General features: G+C 36.9%; 1 protein-coding gene across 4 annotated transcripts; it reads left to right on the top strand.

Annotated features, from left to right (window-relative positions):
• The first annotated feature begins 1,355 nt into the window (after positions 1 to 1,355).
• Positions 1,356 to 22,986, top strand: LOC121854227 (eukaryotic translation initiation factor 2 subunit 2-like). Of its 4 annotated transcripts, none has more exons than XM_042348735.1 (10): positions 1,356 to 1,510; positions 4,244 to 4,403; positions 4,699 to 4,974; positions 11,704 to 11,751; positions 17,520 to 17,549; positions 18,903 to 19,042; positions 19,290 to 19,419; positions 19,777 to 19,840; positions 20,252 to 20,390; positions 21,919 to 22,986. In XM_042348735.1, the coding sequence occupies exons 1-10, from the start codon at positions 1,475 to 1,477 to the stop codon at positions 21,967 to 21,969; spliced, it is 1,074 nt and encodes a 357-aa protein (XP_042204669.1). In that variant the 5' UTR covers positions 1,356 to 1,474; the 3' UTR covers positions 21,970 to 22,986. The 4 variants fall into 4 exon arrangements, with proteins under 4 accessions (XP_042204669.1, XP_042204671.1, XP_042204672.1 ...); XM_042348736.1 differs by having other exon boundaries at positions 1,377 to 1,492; XM_042348737.1 differs by lacking the exon at positions 11,704 to 11,751.
• The last annotated feature ends 209 nt before the right edge of the window (positions 22,987 to 23,195 follow it).

The raw sequence follows: 23,195 nt of genomic DNA, 5'->3' as shown, positions 1-23,195 counted from the left end.
GCGGGTAGTTAATTTGGGTGGAGTTTTGTATTAACACACCCAGGGTTTTGCCACAAGAAATGCATTTTGTAACTGAACTGTACCTTTGTTATCCGGTCATCCCTCACTTTCACTTTGGAAGGGATAAGGTCGAAGGTTGTCTGATCATTTTGTCATTTAGATATTTACATGTTAACAAATAGTAAATTTATACGTAAGCCCAGTGTGTAATATGAAAATTTTTAAAACATTCAATTACTTGTATTTCATATTGCTTAGTTATTATTAAATGATTAGTAATGTTTAGTTGTGTTCCACAGTGAGGAGACAGGCGGGCTATGTATGGCAGAGGTGTCAGGAAGTCCCACTGAAAGTTATGTTGGTACATGAGACTACAGGTGTGTATCCGGAGTGTGGACTCATTTGTTGATGACCACCAACCACTAAACACACACACATAGTTTCTTCTCTAGTTTCAACTTTCAGGTGATTCTATTTCTTGCTTTATTATCACGTATTTTCTTTATAAAAATTAACGCATCTTTCGAAAACCGGTAGAACATGCTTCTTTAAAATTAATTTAATTGATAGTTAGTCATATACTGAAATATCAATAAAACGGCATTGAAACAACGAGAACAGTCCTTATACTAGGAACTAATGAGTGAATAATGGGCTGTACAACATGTCCAAAACCCTGAAAGGCCGATCTAATTATGACGGAGTTCAGTATAAACACCCTTAGAAGAGAATTTCAAGTCCAATAGGAGGAACTTATTTTGCATTACGGGATTTTTCTTTAACTTGACCATCTCAATCCACATTAATATACTGAGATAACAGAGACATGTTTGGGAGGCTCTCACTGCTGATAAAACCTTTCTCGCAGCTGTCCAGAGTCAGGGATTGAACCCAGGACGCATGTAAGAGCCACGCATGTTACAGCTGTACCTCAAACACTCCCATTCCCTATGAAATCAAAATACATCAACTGCTATAATAGTATTAATTTTATGAGGACTATGGCAGTGATATAGTTTACCCAGAGACGTAAAAAATGTGGTATTGTTTGTTGAGTACCGCTGTCATAATATGTTAACGATAAACATTTAAATGAAGTAATATAAATAATTCCAACAGTATAAAAATACGACTATAAAGAGAAGACAATAAACTCAAAGTGACTCTAAAATACAGGTATTATTTATATGAAATAATTTAGACAATTTCCATGTTTTATTATAATTTACATTACAATTCTTTATAAAGGATCCGATAAAGAGATAAGCATCACTATAGGAGGATCACACCCTACCTCACACAGTCTTTTGTTACCCTGGGCGGCCACCAACACCACTTAAGGAGGATCACGCCCTGCCTCACACTGGGCGGCCACCAACACCACCTCATCTATACACCTCCCACAGTAGGCTGACGGGACTCCTTTAGCTCCTACTAAATTTAATATATTAGTGAGTTAACTTGGATATACACCATGGCTGATGAAGACCTAGTGAGTATACAGGCTGATGTGAGTATAATGACAGGTGTGAGTATAAAGGGGTTATTATTAATTACACATGGTTGTTAGTTAAGGTGATGGTGGATGACTTGAGGGAGGTGATGGCCAGGGTCCAGCTGGCGCGTGTGTGTGTGTGTGTTAATGAGTAATGGTTTATAGTTGATGGGATATATTAGGTGAAATACTGTCCTGGAGGAGTTTATATATAGAGAATGGCTGTGGTAATACTGGCTGGTACTGTGATGAATACTCTTGAATAAACAATAGTAACTTGGACAAGGTTAGGTTAGGTTAGGTCATCCCCAAAAAGGTTAGGTCTATATGTTTTAATAGAGTTTTTTTTTTAGTGTGTTTTGTATTCACTTGGTCATGTGATTTTTTGTCGGAAAAAACTTGTTTCTCTCCCCCACCCAAAACCTGGTTCACAACAGGTTCCCCTATCTTGTTGGGGGTAGAAGGGGGCGATAACTAAGAAACAGACAATTTCCGACGGAATTCATGGTCAGAACCAATCAAGACACACAAAAAAGACACTAGAAAAATATAAGGCTATTCTTGGTCGCCCCAAAACGCACAGCTAGTTATGCTATCTACTGCGCATCCCCACTTGGGCATACCGAGGTCCCGAGTAGATATGCTTTGACTAATAGTAAATAGTATTTAAGTAGATTCAACGTAAGGATAGCTCAAGAAAGCCATTCAAAGCACTTGCCCATCTTAAATAACCAACTCGGCCCACACATTACTAACTCGGCCCACCTTGCACACTTAAAACAAGTATTTGACTGGAGGTTCATGAATGATTTTGAGATATGTTTTATGTCTCTTGGTTCACTGAAATACTAAGAGTGTGAATGAGTGAATGCCGAGGGTTCAATCTGTATGACGGACGAATTTTATGAGTTTATGTTAGTAGAACTTGATCAATGAACCGTGATTTACATTTGTTACTTGTGCTTTTCCAGGTGATTTCGAACAGGGTTTGAAATTATTGCTTCCAGCAATTTGCCTACAATTGATGTTAAACTGATTGGACAGTATATAGGGGATAGTGATCTATCTCCCTTCTTGAAAATTTGTATAACATTTGCTATCCTCCAGGATTCTGGCACTGCACCCATTTTTAAGGACATGTTAAACAAATTTGCTAAGGGCATACTAAGCTCTTCCTTATATTCCTTTAATACTCTGGCAACTATCTCATCGGGACCAGGTGACTTATTAGGCTTTAGCTTGTCTATTTGCTTACTAACATCATTACTAGCCACTACTATCTCACTTAATCTATTTTCTTCACAATCTCTGTATATAGTCGGTGTCTCGGGAATCGTGTTTAAATTTTCGGCGGTGAAAACTGTTGATAAATACCTGTTCAGATTATTGCTCATTTCTCTGTTATCAGTTAGCTCACCGGTATTGGTCCAATCTTGTCTCCTGTTTTAGTTTGATACATTTGAAAGAATCCCTTGGGGTTTGACTTCGTCTCCCTTGCTACCTTCAGTTCATTACATGTATTCCTCTATGCCTTTCTTATCTCGGTCTTAACCCTGCTGGCCAATACCTTATAATGATCTCGGAGGTAGACTTCACGAGTTATCCTCCTACCTATAGCCTCCCTTAGGCTAATAATAATATTTAAATAATTATTTATCCAGTTGGGGTCATTGTTGTCTGATCTGAGTTTTCTGTATGGTATGCTCTGCCTTTGTGCATTAAGTAACTCATTATTTAAATTGTTGTGAAACTCATCAACCTCACATCTTGTGATCAGGTCATCCTCAACCGTCAAATTTTGTGAGGGTGTCGTTGTCAGGTCTCCAGGTAAAGTGATCTTAATTGTGAACTAAATATAAAATATATAATTATATATATAAAAGAAAAAAGATCACAGCTTCCACATACGTAAATTAATGTATTAATAAGATAGAATGAAAAGATAAATAAGAACAAATCAATTCCCCCCTTACAATCTATGCTGCTTTTTTTTTCATTGTACAGTACTTTTATCATCCGAGATGGTCTGAGCTTGACTGTAACCATTTGTCAGCTATGACTTGGTCAAGTTACTTTACAGTTTACTATTTCTCAATATCTGCACTGTCTAGATACATGTACTGTATACTGTATTGTCTATACAGTACTGTACCGTATGTGGAGAAACTTCCTCGGGTTGTTGCTGAGGCCGGACCACTCTCGTCTAGTATAACCTAACCTAAACTATAGTTTTACCAAATTGCTATTGCTACTGTAGTTGATTTCCACATAATCTTCCTCCCCATCATTTGAATATCACATGTAATTGTTGATCAGCAGCGGTCCAATCAAAACATTCTGCCGACAGCGGGTAACAACATTTATCTTGTCATCCAGCTGCACTGTACTATAGTATTTTGGGTTAGTTTGTTTCCTATTATGAATGATAAGTTACATATTGTAGCAGTAACTATCTGTTACTTCAGGAAGTTGTCAAACTTACTGATTATAAACAAAGGCACTTATGATTTTATGCTTGTTAAATACTTATTAGATTACCTTATATTGGAGGAGAGAACAATTTTGCAGTTACAGCAGCATTAAGCAGTGATTTTATTTTTATATTACCGGTACCCAAAACTGATGCAGGTTTCTTTGCTGGAACCCATGTTTACTATTCTCTGTCATCCAGATTCATGCTTTGTGCTGGTGTACTGTACTGTACTGTACTGTATTAGGAAGGTACTACATTCTGCAATTCAATTTCAGATCTTTGATCCCAGTCTAAAGAAAAAGAAAAAGAAGAAGACTGGGTTTAATCTTGATGCAGCTCTGGCTGATGGCAGTGGAACTCCTCCTGTAGAGTCAGCACCCACCCCAGAAAATGGAGAAGTGCAAGAAGTCAAGGAAAGCACGCCAGAAATGGATGGTAGCAATGCATTGGGAATTTAAATACCTACTTAACAGATTTGGCATTACAGCATATTTGGGGAGTTAAATTTGAAATACCATAGACTTAATTAAGGCTAGGATTTGTCAAGTGAGAGGTACAGCATATGCATTTTAACCTAAGTCCAAATTTTCAAATAAAACAAGTTAGTTATTCTAAAGTAATATGAATATCTGTGGTGTAGTGTGTTCAAGAATATAAATGACTAAATAGATCTGTCCTTCTCACCTTCCCTCTTGAAGCTACGGTAGTTACATTGACTCTCCTCTTGTAGATATGGAGATGTTTGGAAAGAAGAAGAGCAAGAAGAAGAAGATGAAACCTTTCAATTTAGATGAATTAAGTGAAGCTCTGCCAGACTCAAAGGACAGTGGAGTGGTGTCGGGTGAGGACCGGGAACCAGCGACGGCCCAGCCAGTTGAAATGGATGACTTTGATCTTGACATGGACTTCAGTAAAGCCAAGAAGAAAAGAAGTAAAAAGAAGAAGGAACTCGTTGAACTTATTGCAAAGGAAGAAAATGTATTGGACAGTGACGACAGAGAATTAGGTGAGTGCGTGTGTGTCATTAGTGTCTCTTAGTATTGTAGTGGATATTAATTTGGTTTTGTGTATAATTAGAAGGGTATCAGAGTTTAGGGATTAAACATAGCTGCCTAATGAATATTTTTTCCCAATTAAAATTGACTTGGTGGATATTAACAAAAAAATTAGTGGCAGGCTACTTAGACAAAACCCAAATTAGCATTAATAAGGATGGGCTTGTAGTGATGTCATTGTCTTAAAGATTTGTATTACCTACAAGATATTCATCACTACCTATAGCAGTTGTTTTCCAGGATGATACTATTAAATTATTTGAGACAATATCAGTAGATTGATTGATTACTAATTTGCTATACAGGTTAGCTATTAGCTCTATAAAACACAAACACACACGTACACAGACCTGGATTTATGTTAATTTATTTTGTACTCGTGCAAATGCATCTGTACCTGTGTATGTCAATGTTGTAATTGTTCCCGTTATTATTGTCTGTTAATGTGGTTTTCATGCATTGGCCTCAGTTTTACTTTAGTTTGACAGATTCTTTTAAAACCATTTTGGATTTATGATGTGACGATTTTGTTGGACGTGTTATACAGTACTCCCTCTAGCAGACGTCCCTGTTTAATACTCCAAGGTGTTGTATAGTGTCCCTTGTATGTCGTTATACACTCGGTGATTACAAAATTGATGGTCACATGGTGAAGTGTTTTGCAAAAATTTTATAGCTGCTTTTGAGAAACAGTTGTCAATTTCTCATTAAACAGGTGTTCTTATTAGAGGATAATAATGAGGAAGCATACTCATGAGGTTAGTTTTCACACAGCTTACCTCAAAAACTTAAATTGCAGTTGATGACTAGGTGTGACTGTCTGAGGAATCAGTCATAGTTAATAATGTATAAAAATGAAGGAGTGAAACAGAAGAGATATACAGTATTAACCTTTGAGGATAGTGATGGCAACTCATGGTCATTACTAATGATTTACACCACCATCGTTCAAGGGTTGAGGGAATACCATGAACAGAATCAATACAATCCCACGTGGTCGCCTCATGGTGGACACATGGCCTGAGGAAGGTGGCCCACCAGCCAGCGTATTCTTCATCTTTGTAACTCAAAATTCCTCTTAAGATTTACTTACATCACTGTCACTACACACGAAAGGATCATCCTTGTCTCCAGAATCAAATGTAATGGCATCAGTTTCTTTGGTAATGCTGTGCCTGCAGCATTGCAGATGCTAGTGAACAGCTGATATTTACCCACAAAATTGATTGTAAGTACAATATGAATGAGCAATGTTGTATCTTTTCAACATTATGTTACATAACATTTTAGAATACGGAGTGAGAAAGGAGAAAGGTGTGGGTGATTAGAGAGATGAGGTGGAAATGAGTGTTGCCAAGTGCTCCCCAACAGCTGATCGTTAACCCGCCACCATGCAGTCACAGAATTGTGCATCAGTTAACCACACACAAATTTATGTCATACAATAAGACCTACACTTAATATAATATAAAGCAAAGCACTAAACCAGCAACACATCATATCGTCACCCTTCACTCTGGATGTGTTGCTCTGTTAATTCCCGTGTTTGGGTGGTATTGGAGGGAGCATGTGTGTGGGTGGTGTTGGAGGGTGTGTGAGTGGTGTTGGGGGTGTGTGGGGCATGGGTGGTGTTGTAGGGTGTGTGTGTGTGTGTGATGTTGGGGTGTGTGTGTGGTGTTGTAGGGTGTGGGTGGTGGTGTGGGGTGTGTATGGGTGGTGGTGTGGGTGGTGTTGTAGGATGTGTGTGTGATGTTGGGGTGTGTGGGTGGTGTTGTGGGGTGTGTGGGTTGTGGTGTGGGGTGTGGGTGATATTGGGGTGTCAGGGGGGCTAACGAGTGGCTGCTTACTGTACAGAAACCTCAGCCCCCCCCCCCCTCTCAGGTAAAAGTCCGCACCCTCTTTCCCTCCAAATTGTCCAGACTTTCGAGGGTTTACTATACTTAATTAGTTAAACCCTTAAATTCCAATTCCGAGAGAAAAGTATATTTTGGTCGAAGAATTCTTAAAATCTAATTTTGGGCCAAAATTAGATTTTGCTTAAAACCTCAGTATCAGTTCTCTTGAGCATGCTGATTCCTAATCTACAGTCCATGATATTATTGGGGGTAATTAGTGGTTGTAATGGTGCTTGGAAAATTTAAATTATTATTTTCAATGCTAATTACTCGCCAACTATGAGTTGCCGAGGTGTGATCCCACGCACCTTGTGTTAAAATGGGAAGGACTTGTCAGAGTGAATGAGTGTTGAAGAGATGGAATCCTTCAGCTTGTTTTTGAAAATATGTTAAAGGCTAAAATATCTTACATTTTCTGCATGCAACAAATTAATATTCACTTGTATTATCTGTTAATGTAGTAATAGTCATGCACCAGACACAGCTTGTTGATGCATGACCTACAGTACACCAGGTTTGTATTCACCCATTCCTATTTTGTACTCAGTCTCATGTAATTGAATTATATATATTGTGTTGTGTTAGTATCAGTTATTTGGTCTATTCTTTTGAGTTTTGTTTTGTTTAAGGTATTCTAAGTAAGAGCATCTTTGTACCAAGTGTCATTTTCATTAGCACTTAAGATTTTTGTGTAAGGGTTATGGAGCAGCGAGTCTTTGTGATTCATTGTGAAAATCTTAAATCTTCTGTGATGCCAATTGTTCATCGGTGTCTCGTGTGCGTTTCTCTTAAGACGTAATGCATGTGGTTTCTCTAACTATTTTTTAATCTATTTTTTTAACTACTTTGGTGTGGAGGTCATCTGGCACTTTGTCATGAATGGTGTCTACTGTCAACACTCAGTGACTCACCTATCTTTTGATTCCTGAGTTGGTCTAGTTATTTCAGTATGATTATTATTGCATTTTGCAGTCCTTCCTTTCCTAGTACTGTACTCATTTATGCTGAAGATTAGTAGGAGCTCAGAGCATGTAGGAATATTTTGGTGAACTGTGTACTCATCAGTTTGGTTGTCTGTATACAGTACAGTATCTTGATATTTTTTGTAGTTTTAGCTTGGAAAATATTCTCTTGATGCTTAAGTAAACCTAAGTTGATGGGCACCTGTGCATAACACTATATTTTTTTATACTGTATTTGATTAATTTTGGGTACCTGCTTAATTTAGTTTGCAAATGAACACAAATGCTAAATCCATTTCATCTGCACCTAACCATTTCATTGCTTCAAGTAATACTTGTCATACAAATCATTGCTGCTTCACATGCCGTTGACCTTGTTCTTGAGTAGACTGATGACCCAAGTAATAGACCAGGTTGCACGCCAATTTCTCAAAGCTTCAGTGCTGCATTCTGGCATTATTTTGATGGAACTGTAGGGTAACAATATCTACTGTACAGGCATCCCCCGGGTTACTGAAGGTATTTGTCCTTGAAAATTTGTCAGTAACGCAAAACCAATTTTCCCATTGACGTTCATTATATACAGTAATTGGAGATGCGTTCCCAAGGAAATATTTTTGGCAAAAAGACGTAATACAAGCACGTTTATGAATGAAAATAATTTTGTTAACACATACATTGATTATCTTATGATATAATATGATAATAAATATACAAAACACTTGAATTTAACACAAACTATGTTGAGTGGTACGTTAGGTGAGGTGGTAAGGTAAGGGGGTGCAATCAGAGTTACTGGGAGGGAGACGGAGGGGCACTACTGGCTCCTGCCTCACCCTATACAGTATTGTACCAACCACCATGAAATCCATACAAAATAAATGTAATTAAAAAATTTACCCAATTTCTGTAAGGGCGAATTTTTTGTCCGTATCCCGGATTTATTGGTCATAATTTACAAAATCCGTAAGAGTGAATTTCCGTAACCTGGGGATGCCCATACAGTAGTTTAATGTACGAACCTGTTCTAAGTTTTACAGTGAAACCTCTAAATAACAGACTTTATGGAGAGGAAAGTCCCGTTATATCGAGGGTCCGTTAAATATGAAACCTCCGTGTAACGAACCATACAGAGATAAAAGTCCCGTTATATCGAGGTTCCGTTAGATGTGAGACCCCCCCATCTAATGGATTATATGGAGAGACGTCCGTTATGTGGAGGTTTCACGATATATTTTCTTCATCGCACCGACTAGTTTAGAGTACGGTACTTTTAATTCTTTGCTTTGAGGAGCAAGAATTATTACTAAGGAAGTTTGGTGCAGTGCCTTTTTGTGTCATTTCTTTAAATTTAAGATTTAAAGGATAGTAAGAGTGTTTGTTATTAACTCATATCTTACTTACGAGAGAATAACGAGGAGTGTAGAGAGCTGTGTCTGATGTTATGGGGAGCATTTATACTAGACTGAGGTAAAGAATGAAGTATGATACAACATAGTGATAATATTTGACTGTTTTAATGAAAGGACATTTGCCAGGTGTCTGTGCAGGAAAATTTGACAGTACTGTATCATAGTGTGAATATTTGGCAGTGTTTCTTAGTATGGATTTTGGGCAGTGATTCTTAGTATGAATATTTGGCAAAGTGTCCATGCAAGAACATTTGGTTGTGTGGTAGTGCTGTATGTGGGGGGGGGGGGGTACAGTATAGGAACATATTGACTGACTGTGTCGCTGTTTGAATATGAAGGAAAGAAAAAATGCACGGAGGAAGAGTTCTTTATTAGGAGTAACAAGGAGTAAAAAAAACATGAAAGAGAGGAGAGGGAGGAGGTAGTTGTCGCACATTATTGAGAACGAACAGTACCATAGTCCAGCGCTTTAGGTACGAAGAGGTTTGGTATTGTGGCTCGAATTGTCACACTACCAGATATTTATTAAGCAACAGAAGCTTCGGTGCTGATAGATGGAGAAATATCGTTTGAATTTTGGCAGGACATTGACTATTGATGTATCAGTAGATGAAGGACCTGGCAGGTATTAGATGATGAACTTGGACTGATAATACTGAGGGTTGAAGGAGATTGCAGTTAACACCAAGAAGGATTACAATTTACACCACATATAGTTTAAAGAAAATTATCGTTATTACATTCTGAAGGTGTACGGTTAAAGAAAATTGTGTATCATATAAAAAAAATCTGTACATAATAACTTGCATTGATATACACCCAAACATATTGACAACGAAGATGATAGTGTACCGTATAACCAGTTAGTGATTAATTTGGAGGAGTAACTCATTTTGTGTATTGGGGGAACTACACGGATACTCTGGAATTGAAAACTGTTGTCAAGTCTGTTTTAATTGTTCGTTCTTTTTGTTTTATGCTAAATATTCAGTTCAGTATCCCTTATATGTGTTGCAGCACTTTTCAGTATGGGGACACTGTCGTAGAGAAGAAAATTATTAGTCGTAATGGTTGCTGATGGTCAAGGCGACTTACTTGCTATAAAACCACCAAGAAATATTAATGGGGAGGATAAAGAGATGCCTCCACCTCCCCCAACCTCCTATAGCAGGCTTTTGACGGTGTTCCTTAAATGCTTCCATATCTAATCCTTCAGACTCTACATCTCATTTCTCTTATTTTTTCAGCCTGAACCTAACCTTCACCCGGCATGTTGGTCCCCTCGTTATATACTACTATTACTGTTCATTAATGACTGAAGAGACATAGATGGTGTTAATTTGAGGGTTTGAGTAAACAGTAACACCAGCTAAGGATACTGTACATACCAGACATTAACCCAAGATGATCCCCCTACATGTCCCTCCTTGCTCCTGCCACCTAGTAATTCAGGCAGCACAAGAGGTTCTATAACTTTTCTCTCTTGAACAATGGGAATCACTTCTTTTTTTTTTTCTGTCATTCCATGTAACTGATGTATACGCTGCTACTGTCCCCACCCTCCTCCTCCTCTCCCTCGTGCTCAGATCACATTGCAGCTGAAAAGTTTAGGTGCAAATGGTATATTATGAGAATTTTGTTTTGCACCCAAATTAAGCCACCACTGGAGTTGGTTGAAGACTGGGAAATTGATTTAGTGTCCTAATGTAAAGTAAGATTTATACCTTGAGGATTATTCTTTAATGTTAAGGAATTTTTCAGTGTAGTAAAGGTAACAAAATATATTACACAATGGGTTTTAAAGCTCAGTAGATAATACATACATACACATTGTTTGGTATGTAGTGCAGTATTCTTATAACAAACTATGCATCAAGTCCCTGCTTCCCTTGTTAATTTTTGGGGGAGAATTTGAAAGGCTGGAAGCCTTTCTTGTTATAAAAGAAATGGGTGAATGTTTCGTCTTCACTTCAGACGTCATTTAAAGGAATCTCTCTTTTTAACTCGTCCAAGATCATTCTCACTTGAGGTGAAAATGAATGAAATTCTTGTTGATGCTTCAGTCTATTTAGAAGTCATTGCATGATCCTTGCATTGAACTCTGATTCCTTAAGCAAACTGATATATTTCCAAAATAAAAATTTTTAATTTAAAGTTAAAAGGGATTTTATTGTATAAAAATTAATATAGGTGTTAGTGTGTAATTTTATGAGAAACTAATGATAAAAAGTTGTGGTTTTTGTCAGTGATTATGTTAATATTTAACATAGTCTTCCTTTAAGCTGGTTACCCTTGGCCCTACAGTGCCTGATGGCCTTCAGAGAAGTCTCAAGCTTGGACTTCTAGCTACCTGTAAGTTGTCATAGTGCCTAAGTAACCCTCAATCTCGTCCCATGAAGATGTTCTTTCAGATCTGGAAACCGATACAAGTCGGGAGCCGGGCCTGGTAAATATTGAGGGTGAGGAACTAATTAAAAGCCACAGACAAGCATGTACAGCAGCCTATGTAATGGCAAAGGTGCATTCTTCTGGTTCAGTGGCATCCTTTGTATCAGATTTACCATAAATTTTACTGATTACATCCCTTACTGTATCAGAAGCTTGGACCTTTGTGATGGTCTTTTTTTTCTGTTTCACTCTTTAAGTCAAGTCACTCCCTGTATATTCCAGAAGAATAAGGCATCACCTTGCCAGCAGACGATATTGCATGAAAGTTGCAGGGAAGGTGGAGGCCAGTGGGGCTGCTATCTGTTTATAACCTCACGACTGTAAACGGCAACCTGTGTATTACTGCTACGCGTAACAAGTGTGTGGGTTTAGTACCCGAGGAACTCAGAGATATTAGTGGCTGGGACTAATCCAAAGAATAGTTACACTTTCTCCCTAAGACCAGACTGTTAGAAGAGATCTGAGAAACATAATTTGCCACCTAAGTAGAAGACCAGATAGTATTGTACATTATAACAGCAGTCTTGTCAAAAACCGAGACTCCTCTTTCACACCAACGTATATATTTCCTTCTTAAACCGAAAACACGGGGATGGTTCCCACCACACGCACTGTTCTGTCTTGGCACCTGGCTCGTCTATTAAGGTACAGGGTGTCTTCAACAAAAACTAGTTGATTTTGAATAAAAGACCGAATTGTGGAGCATCTGGGATATACAACCCGAAAGAGACGTACCATTATCCTTTCTGAGGGGTGTCCCCATTACATTTCTACTGCTAAGATGGGCCTAGCTATGGGCGGACTCATTAGTCTTACGTAGGTGAGGATACAAGACAATCTGACTGTGTGGCTTTGGGAAATATGTAAGGGTAGCATTTTACTTTATTGATTGGAACATTTCATGCTACTGTATCTTGCTGGCTTCTTACCTTTGAGATGCCCAGTACAGTCATGAAGTTATAAATGGACATTTTATTCTGAAATTCCCTTTTATTACTAAGACTGGACTGGGGTTCCTTTCTCCACACTTTGCTGACTATTGGTTTTCACTACATAAAAATAATATATATTTGAACATGATTCATAAGCCCAGTACAGTACTCTCTTGGCCCACTGCCTTTATGTCAGTTTTATTACTATATCACTTTTGTGTTTAACAATATTGTAGGCCTCCTAACTATCATAGGTCGTGAGTGCAGTGCTTAGTGTATTGTATAATAAGGCCTTGCTGCCGAGGGTAAAGAGAAGGCACTGAGGGTTGATCCAGGTGTCTTGGGTTACAACCAGGAAGTGACATGAAGTTCACATTTGGGCTTCTTCTTTACAAGGTAACTCCTGTTTCTACGACCCTCATTTTAAGGGCTTTCATTTCACGGGCAGGTATAACAGTTCCTTGGATTAGTCCCAGCTACAGATTTAGTAACAGTAATACACAGTTTGCCCAATCCAGTCTCAGTTATAAAAGTGAATTTCATGATGAGTCCTCCATTTATCATTTTTTCACACTGATAATGGATCAACATTCACCGATCCATGTTATCGTCCTTTAGTAAGAAATTTGGCCAACACCCGTGTATCCTGATGATGCACCTTTAGCAGCTCCATAGAATTCTGTGTCGGGATGCCTCTAGCTCCAGTATCTGCTTTTGGTCACCCATCTTGCACTGACGTGGAAGGCCAATTTGATGGCTTTCATATTTTTTTTTAATTTATTTTATATTTTTTTCACATTTCAAATATACTTAATTAATTACTATACAGTATATTGAAACAGTTGCTCAAATATACTAAATATTAATATTTTTTGTTTGTCTTTTGGTGAATAGAATAGTGTATGAATGATTATATAAAGATACCAGAAGAAAGTTTACATGTACTGTACAGTGTCAAGTTTCTGAATGGAAGAATTGGATTGGATTTGAGAAGAAAATGTATTGTGGGATGGTACAGTATATTGAAACAGAAGGCAACGTTAGAATACTGTGTTGTGCTCTTGATCAATGGAAGAACACAGTATGTAGAGATATTTGTAGCGTACAGAGGAAATAGAGTTTTAATGTGCTAAATCTTCCTCTGCTCGTTTTACCTGGCCTGTTATTCTTACCTGAGCATTACTTCTATCATATTAACTGGTCTCCTGATTGGTAAACTCTTCAGTCTACCCCATAAAGTATACACAGTCAGGCAAAAACGGGATGCGTTCAATTCAATCTTATTGTTTTGTATATACAGTATTTTTATTTTTTCTTTCTTCTCAATTTTGAAAGGTTTCAGTACAGGGCACTTGGCAAGATATTAATGAGTATTGAGTGTAACAACTGTGTTTCCAGATGTGAAACTGATGGGTGACTCGTTAAAAGCCCGGGCCAGTTAAAATTGAATTCTTCATAACCTGTTTGTCATACATAACAGCACTTGTACTCTGTTTTCATTATTGTTATTTGCAGTACAGTAACTTGTGTCAATACTTGAACTGCTCTAGCTTGGAACTGTTTGTAGTGAGTGGAATTTCTTGCACCGCAAATTCACATTACATATTAAATAAGCAAACACAGATCGGTGTTCCTTTCACATAACTTAAAGGTACTTCTCTGTTAGGTTATGAACTTGTTTATCACTTACCATATGTATACAGTATGCCTGATAATATGCAGTTACCTCATTGATGTTGCTAGTTGTGTAATGTACACTTCTAGTAGTTGTAGGATATTTGTGTATTTTTTCCATTTTATTGGTATTGTTGAAACTTTCTATTATTTGTTCTTATACTGTGAGGTTATGGATATGTGACACATTATTGACCAGTTAGTTAGTGTAGCCAGAGCTGTACAGTTCAGAGTATTATGCTGCAGGGGATTGTGTAGGTCCTTGTGTTTAATATTTGATAACCCAAAACATTTTACCATCTGGGAAATATTCAAAAGTGTGAATTAATTGTTACAGTATTCACTATCGCTTATTGGGCCTTGATATTAATTACATATATTTGACTGGTCATACAGGTGGGTTCATTAGTCGTACAAATAGCAGGTAGTTCAGAACATTTTCTCGTGCTAAAATAGGGTCGCTTGCATGACTGAACGGTACAGTACTTACTTGTTGAGATTGAGGCCCGTCTGCTGTTATTAAAGTATTCTGTAGCTGCTCTTACTGTACTAGCCATTATACTGTACACAGACCTGCATAGTGTTGGTTTCATCCTGTCATGCCAGATAGCTCACATTTTAACACCCAGCATTATTATCTTTTTTGAGCTGCTGTTTCATATTACAGTATTACTATGTGAATAATTACAACTAACTACATTACATCTAAATTCTAGTTGATTGGACCGTTTTGAATACTACCTGCCTCGTTTGGTTGTATAAAGTATGGAAAAGTTAAATGTGTCTAGTGAGGATGATGGTTGTATTGTTAAATATAGTCAATAAAAAAAGTGTTGACCACCTTGCCGTGCGTAACGAAATGAAACATCTCGTGAAAACTGTAAACGTTTATCTTTGGTTACCGGCGTCAGTTGAAGTGGTTGATACTTATTTTACTGACTGTACAAGAAGTGGCGTCAAGTGTGAAGAATGTATTTAAGAGATTGAAGGAGAATCTGCCCAACAGTAGAGGCTTTTAATACCAGTATGTGGGAGAGAGAGTTGAGAAGTGAGTACAGTACAGTATAAAGTGATGTGGCAACTTGGAGTGGGAAATGAGAAGCTGTGAAGGTTTTGGATGAATGAGGAGGTTCATATGACCGTGTTTCCTCCACTTAACCCATCCTAAGGAGACTCCAAGTCATTTATTCTCCATGAAATTTATATCATTGAATGTGAAATATTTTTAAGTGAATGTAGAGTTATGGTTAGGTGTGTAGAGGCACCAATTTATGCCAAAGATTGAAGGTGGGAGAAAAATATTATAAGTTGGTGGAAGTACTGTAAGTGTTCCACAGTTGAGGTCGAGTGGGTCTGCAACTTTTCACAGCGGTTAAGATTCAAGAACTCCCTCTCTGTGTATTTCATTCTCTTGACATCCTGTTACAAGAGTGTGTACTTATTTTTACACGTCCTCCGTAATAATGCACACACACATTCTGCCACTGTTTGCTCCTGCTACCCTGTTTTCACCTTCCTGATACAGTATACAAATAGTTTTATAATTCTGTTTGCATTTTACATTCTCATTGGTTTTGTTTACATTCCTCTTCTGTACCACTGCACTCAGACAAATTTTTTTCACAGCTGTCAACTCCTGGTCATTTACTCTGTCAATCCTGGACACAGACCGGGAGTTGACAGCTTAGTTCATATGGTTTCCACCTGTCTCACGTATCCACCAGACCAACACCAACCACTGTACCCTCGTCAGTGTTCTCTTAATTACCAGGACACTTTGGCTCTTGTACCTTTCTCCTGAGGAGTTAATTTTGATGCTGCTTCTTTGTTATTGACTAATTCCTGTTTTTATTCCAAGTTAAGATTAAGTTTAGTAACTATGCTGACAGATCCCTCGGGCTGATGTTTGTGTGTTATAATATCTTGGCCTTTGCTTTGTTGACACTTTTTTGCGTTAAAGTTTTGATTGTGTGATGGATGGTTTGACAGTTCCTAACATCACTTGATATATATATATATATATATATATATATATATATATATATATATATATATATATATATATATATATATATATATATATATATATATATATATATATATATATATATATATATATATATATATATATATATATATATATATATATATATATATATATATATATATATATATATATATATATATATATATATGAAAACAATGCATTACTTCTAAACTGTAAATGAACCAAGGATTTTGACCTTGTTATAAGGGTGCATTGGATGACTTGATACAATACATGCCTCCTGTACCAAGCGTCATGGGTTTGTGCTCAGGGCTCCACCAGCTGTAGATGGGTACTTAGTGTTACAGTTGAAAAATGAAGGCTGTTAAGTGTAGTGTTGGCTACACTGCCTCCTTATATACTGAAAGCTCTGTAATCAGTAAGCTGCATCTGTACTGCCCCTAACAGGTCAGCAGGCCATGGATTGCACTTTCACATTCAGTATGTAATTGAGGTCAGGTTGTAGTAGCTTTAAGTATGGTGTTTAGGTGCAGCAAACACACCCTTAAGCACTACTGTACTCTGTATTCACACTATTTAACAGTTTGTGATATTCTGAAGATGTGGTAAATAATATTTGTGAATAATTATTTGCAGGAAAAATTTCATGAAGAGGGTAATGATAAAATTGGAACTACAATTGAAAATGGGATATACTGTACTGTATGTGATAACCAATTGTTTTAAGAAGCCTATGCATGGGCTGTCATGTCATGGAAATTATGACATTTTCAGCTAGAATATTTAAGAATCCCCCAAAAATCCATTTTTTATAAGAGTACTGTAGGTGGATTTGTACAAAATTTTTACTACCAGAGGATATGCCTTATTATAGCATGTTAGCATCTAGTAGCAAGTATGACCAAGTTATATGCTAGTTTAGATGCTCAACTTCATGTCATACTATGATTTTTTTTAATGTTATTTGCTATTTATTTGTTGTATTGCAGAGTTGGATCTAAATTCACCAGATGCTTTTGATTTCTTCTTGACATACACTTATATCTGTGCTTGAAATATGTCCTCTGCAGTCTCATGTTGTATTTATAGATAGTAATTCATTATTTTATTGTCTAATGATTTAATGTCTTCAATTAATAGTGGTATCTTACACACATGCTCTCAGAGGAGTCAGTTGTGTGCGAGGAAATAAGGGGTAAGTGTTGAGCGTGTCCGGCACCTTGATATCTACGTCTCACCTGTTCACCACAAGGATAAATGAAATCTGCCTTGCCTTCCTTCAGCTGTCTAGTAAATAATTTTTTTTTTTAAGACCTCACTAGATATCCTTGGCTCATTTTGTAACCTGCAAGGCCTTAGAGGATTGTAATGTGCTTTTTTTTTTTAACACTAAAATTTTTTGATATCTATTAAGGTTTGATGAAATTTATTCTCTTCCTTGTCTTTTGTGTGTGAACGTGGGGGATAATTTATGTCGTATATACAGTAGACACTCTCTTGTCTTGTCCATTCGAGGAATTTGCTTTTTTAAGAGAATAATTTTTATAATGCCTGTAGCTCTAATGCAGAAAACAATAGATATTGCTGTAAAAAATATTATTCCAAACTTAAACAGCATTAAAAGAGAGCCATTGTCCAACTGCTTCCATATGTCAGGTTTGTGTAGCAGCATGACACACTGGCACTCTCCTTTAGTTTGAGGGAGTGAAGTATTATTGAGATTCAGGGGGGGAAATATGGGACACTGTGGGTAAGCTGTCGTAGGAAGCACACCGGGAGCTCTGGAGGACTACTCACTTGGTGCTCCTTAAGTTTGGAACCCTACCAATTTTCTAAGTGATTTATTGTAAGGGGAATTAGGATTTTTGTCAGTATTTCTAGCCAATATCACAAGTACTGTACCAGATAACAGAGAGTTTACTGTATATTATTCACAGAGGTGGATTTTGCACTGATGTCTAACATAGGGACCAACATTGATACTGTCATTATGTCTGAGGTCCCAAACACATGTACTGTAATTCACAACAACTCCTGAAATTGAAAATGGGAAACATCACCATCTAATTGTTACAATTTATTCGACTTTCCTCAAAAAGGCCTAAGTACAGTTAAGGTTAATAGTGTGAATAATTCATTTATTTTATGTTCTTTTAGGGTTTAGTTTGAAAACTTTTTAAGTCTTGATATATGTAGTGTTAGATTAACTTATCATATCTTAGAAATCCATACACGAGGGGTGGGGGAAGAGTCCTAAATGCTGTAGTGAAAAATGGTATTGCCAATGTTTGTTTGCATCCTTGATTTAGAGATCCGAACACCAAGTGATTCTCTTCTTCAGGGTACTGTACTTCATATCTGGGCACAACTATAAACATGTCATCAATCAGGAAGCACTGTATTTTGTCCTGTTGTACTTTACTATGATTTACCGTATTTATAAATCATGGATCCTGAGTTCCTTAACAATCCTCTTTGGGTCTTTCAGTTTTTGAGAACTCTTTGTACAGTGCTGTCACTATACAGGACCACCTCTTTTATCTCTCAGAGTCTGGAGATGGATGGGTGGGCAGCGAACGTGATTACACCTACGATGAGTTGTTGGAACGTGCATTTAACCAGCTTCGTGAAAAGAACCCCGAGATGGCCACCGGCGAAAAGAAGAAGTTTGTCATGAAACCACCTCAGGTATGTAATAGAGTCGTTGTTTTGTGGTTAGGTTAGGGGTGGTCAGACTATAGTGAGGTGTGAATTACTTATTCTACAGTCAACCTAACGCGATCCACCAACCTCTTTAGTATTTTGTCTGATTGTTTTACACTTCTTTGTCTTTTTTGTTTCCTACTTAAATTAAAAGATAGTTCACTGTAATGACTCTAAAATGGTTCAAGTTTGATAAGTTTTGTCTTTTCTCTGATTGAAATTTTCTCCCCAGGTTGTCAGGATTGGGTCAAAGAAAACCGCTTTTGCCAACTTTGCAGAGATATGTCGGCTTCTTCACAGAATGCCCAAACACGTATTGCAGTTTCTTCTGGCCGAGTTGGGTACATCAGGAAGTATTGATGGTGAGCTCATTGCTTAGTGGTGTGGAATACAGTAGTTTGTTTTGATTGGTGGCTTTTGTGTTCAGTTATATTCTATAGCATGCCAGAAATAGTACTCATTCTTGTGGCAGTTAGATGTTAACGCTGGACTACAGTAACTCTTGTCGGTGTTGTAATGTGACGGGTTGCTTTCAAGATCATACAGAGGAATTGGTTGATATAACAAGATGATATAAAACCCTGTGTCTATCTTCCTCACTGTTTGTAGTTGTGAAAAAGTTAACAGATTATTTTATTATATTTTTATTAAGCATTCACTTTATTATCTAGCTCTCAGGATAGTATAGTTCACTACATAATATTACTCTTGTATTACAGGTAGTAATCAATTGATCATCAAGGGAAGATTCCAGCAAAAACAAATAGAAAATGTGCTTAGGAGGTAAGATGAAAAACTTATCAGCTTGTGTGTAGGAACCTTAATGTACCTAGTGTCTTGTAAACAGTTTTCTCTGTTTTAGAAGATCATAAGGAGCTATGAGTTTGAGTTAGGTTGTTTTTGTTCTGAAAGCTTTATGCTGTTGAGTACTGTACTGTATTGCAATATACATTGGTCAACCCTCACAAGTTTATCTCTTGAAAGGAATTCTGTTATCCATGAAATACTGACCATTTTACGCACTTGCAAATACTTTCATCTTATTGCATGGACAATATTTTTATTTATTATTTTTTATTATTACTCACCTCCAGGCTTATAGAGTTTTATACAGAGACTGCTATATTAAGTTTATTTAATTCTCAGGTTATTTTCAAATTTATTTTCTGGTGTAAACATGTATTGTTCTCACAGATACATCAAGGAGTATGTCACTTGCCACACATGTCGATCTCCTGACACTATCCTCCAGAAAGATGCCCGCCTCTACTTCCTACAGTGCGAACAGTGTAATTCTCGATGTTCTGTCGCTCCCATTAAGTCTGGTTTCCAGGTAGGTTGCAGGAGCAGTGTTTACTTATTGTTAATATGTGTTTATTTTTCTCTCTGGCCCAGTGGGGATTATAGCAGTGTATATGTTGTCTGTAGTCATATGTTTTAATTTTAATTGAGAGTTTGTATACCAAGAAGCCAGCCCAGATTCTATAATGTGTGGCATAGCTATCTATGGCCCTTTGACATCTCTCCAACCACAGTTAGGGGAGTATATCACCTTCAGATGGCTTGTGTTTATTACGCCACTACTGTGTATAGATAAAAGTGTGTTGATATGAGGGGGCACCCAAAATTCGCGGGGGTTAGGTTCTCAAAATTTCTGCGAATACCATTTGCGGACTGGGTGGGGGGTTACATTTTTACTTGTGTACAAAGAAATATATATTCCCTTTATGTGTTTAACCTTAGGACAATTACTTCTTTTACCTGTAGTATTGTGTGTGTGTGTGTGTGTGTGTAGACACAAATAAATAATACAGTAATTGATAAATCCTCTCACAAATAATCGGAAACAAATTTAATAAAATTGTGACATTCTACCCTCTAGTCCGTGCTCTATTAATAAAGTACTGTAATGGAGAACGGACTTGAGGGTAGACTGTCACATTTTTAATAAATTTTCTGATGATTTCTGAGAGTATTTTCCCATTATTATTTATTTTATGTGTTTTGTGTGTGTGTCTACACACACACACATTTACAATACAGGTAAAGGAAATCACTGTCTCTAGAACGAATGGCTCCCTGTCCCAGCCGCAAAAATGCCGGCAACTTTAAAACTACCCACAGACATTCTTGGGTACATCCAGGGTGTTATCCGCGAATAACCGAGAACCAAGAAGAAAAAATCTGCGAACTTGGGGGTCCCTGTATTTGTTAGGATTGTGTTTTAGGTATCGAGTCCTGAATGGTAACTTTTTAAAGTGTTCCCAAGTTTTAAATATGAAAACTTTCAAACTTTAATATTTTTATGCCCACACCTTGGAATGGGGGAGCATTTATTGCTCCAAGTTCAGTGATATCTCCATTAGCCGGAACAATTGGTGCCTGGGAATGAGATTTCCAGAAACGAGACGACTTTCTCAAAACTGGAAAAAAATCCCTCGTTCCCGGAATTTTTCGGGTAACGGAAAAATTTTCCGTAAAATGTGCCCCTCGGAAAAACGTTCCCATAGCTGGAATTTCCCGGAAAATTCCGGCTTTGGGAATGATTTCCCGAGAAAATTTCAATTCCAGTTATTGGAGAGTTCCGGATCAAGGGATTCTGACTCATGGAGATATTACTGTATCTTTTTCTGATCTCTGCAGATCAAAATGTAATGTAGTATAACAACTTCATATCCTAAATAAATTGAGACATCAGCACATTATATATTTACCAAAGTTTGTGGTCTCTGTTCAACTTGGAAAAAAAATTTTGTGGGCATATTTCTCTTCATTAATTACCAAGATTTTCTTTACTTGTGATTTTTATGGATTTAGGAGTTTTAAAGGAGTGATACTCACATATTTCTCTCTTATGACAGGCTGTGGCCAACAAGCAGCAGAGACAGGCCATCAGAGCAAGCAAAAATTAGGTAACAGCACATTTAGTATAATAATCTTTTTTTTATTTGTAAAATACATTGACACATTTTTGTATTATAAGCAGAATCTTATCAGATATATTAATATGACTTCTCATCCAGACGTGCATATTACAATACGTGTATTTATCTGTTGGCAGAGAGAGAGTTTTGTATCAATAACATATTTCAGGTTTATGGTATCAATTTAATTTTCCAACTAGTTAAGCATAAGTTACATTTGATCTGAGAACAGCGTGAGGGATGAGTTAGGTGCCTCTGCGTCAGAGCCTCTCTACTAATGTTTTTAAACGTCTTCGCGTATTTTTAAGTCTGGTAAAAGAGTGCGGTACGGTACACGTGTTTAGGCCAGGAGTTATTGTTAGAGGTATATCTTTTGTCAGGTACGGTACACTAGTTAGTTAAGATTTGGTTTAATTTTTATAGTTTTGAAGACATTTTTTTATAAAATATTGTTGATATACCTTCATATATCCCTTATAAGAGGTTTTAATGTGTGTTTTGTTGCCTAATGTAATGTAATTTATAAATGAGTTGGGTTGGCTATTATTATTATTGAAATATTCAGCTGTGTATCACAACTGTTTATTATTTCTTGATTTCTAAGAGAATGGTTTTGTTAAGACATTCATAAAAAATTTAGTATGGTATGTTAAATATTTCTTGCCTTAATCTCAGATGACATAAACTGAAGACCTATGAGAACTATACTGGCATTATTGTTTGTATGTGTTCTTTGTTTTTTGTCTTATTAATTGTATTTCAACATCTTCAACAGGAGTAATCCATCAATGGTTCTTCATAGATTTTGAGTTTTAGGCAAATGGATTTCTGAATAACAACTTATTATGTAAATTATTTTTCTCGGTGTTCATTACCTTCACCAGATTTAAAGTTAATATCAGTTCCATATTGTGTCATATTAATACTAAGATAGACAGTCTATCTTGTTATACTCATTGTTTATTGGAAATTATTATCTAGAATAAATTGCTGCTACTAAATTCATATAATTGTGTATTAATTAACCATATTTATCTTTAATATATTCTGTATATATATATGAGGCGATGCATGGAGAGACTAGCACAAGCACTGCAACGCCTGACTAACCTTGGTCACTTGACACCCAAGACTAACACCTTGGTCACCTGACACACCCAAGACTAACACCTTGGTCACCTGACACACATGAGGCGGTAGGATTCTGCCCTAGA

The sequence above is a fragment of the Homarus americanus genome, unplaced genomic scaffold (assembly GCF_018991925.1).
Source record: "Homarus americanus isolate GMGI-L3 unplaced genomic scaffold, GMGI_Hamer_2.0 scaffold13284, whole genome shotgun sequence".
NCBI lineage: Eukaryota > Metazoa > Arthropoda > Malacostraca > Decapoda > Nephropidae > Homarus > Homarus americanus.
This window is presented reverse-complemented; position numbering and strand designations above follow the sequence as displayed.

Bases quoted from the DNA above. Each gene is read 5' to 3' on its own strand.
- LOC121854227 (XM_042348735.1), top strand. From the start codon at position 1,475: ATGGCTGATGAAGACCTAGTGAGTATACAGGCTGAT. The intron at 4,975-11,703 runs GTGAGTGCGTGT...ATGTTCTTTCAG, and splicing joins CAGTGACGACAGAGAATTAG to ATCTGGAAACCGATACAAGT. The intron at 17,550-18,902 runs GTAAGTGTTGAG...TTTATCTCTCAG, and splicing joins TGTGTGCGAGGAAATAAGGG to AGTCTGGAGATGGATGGGTG.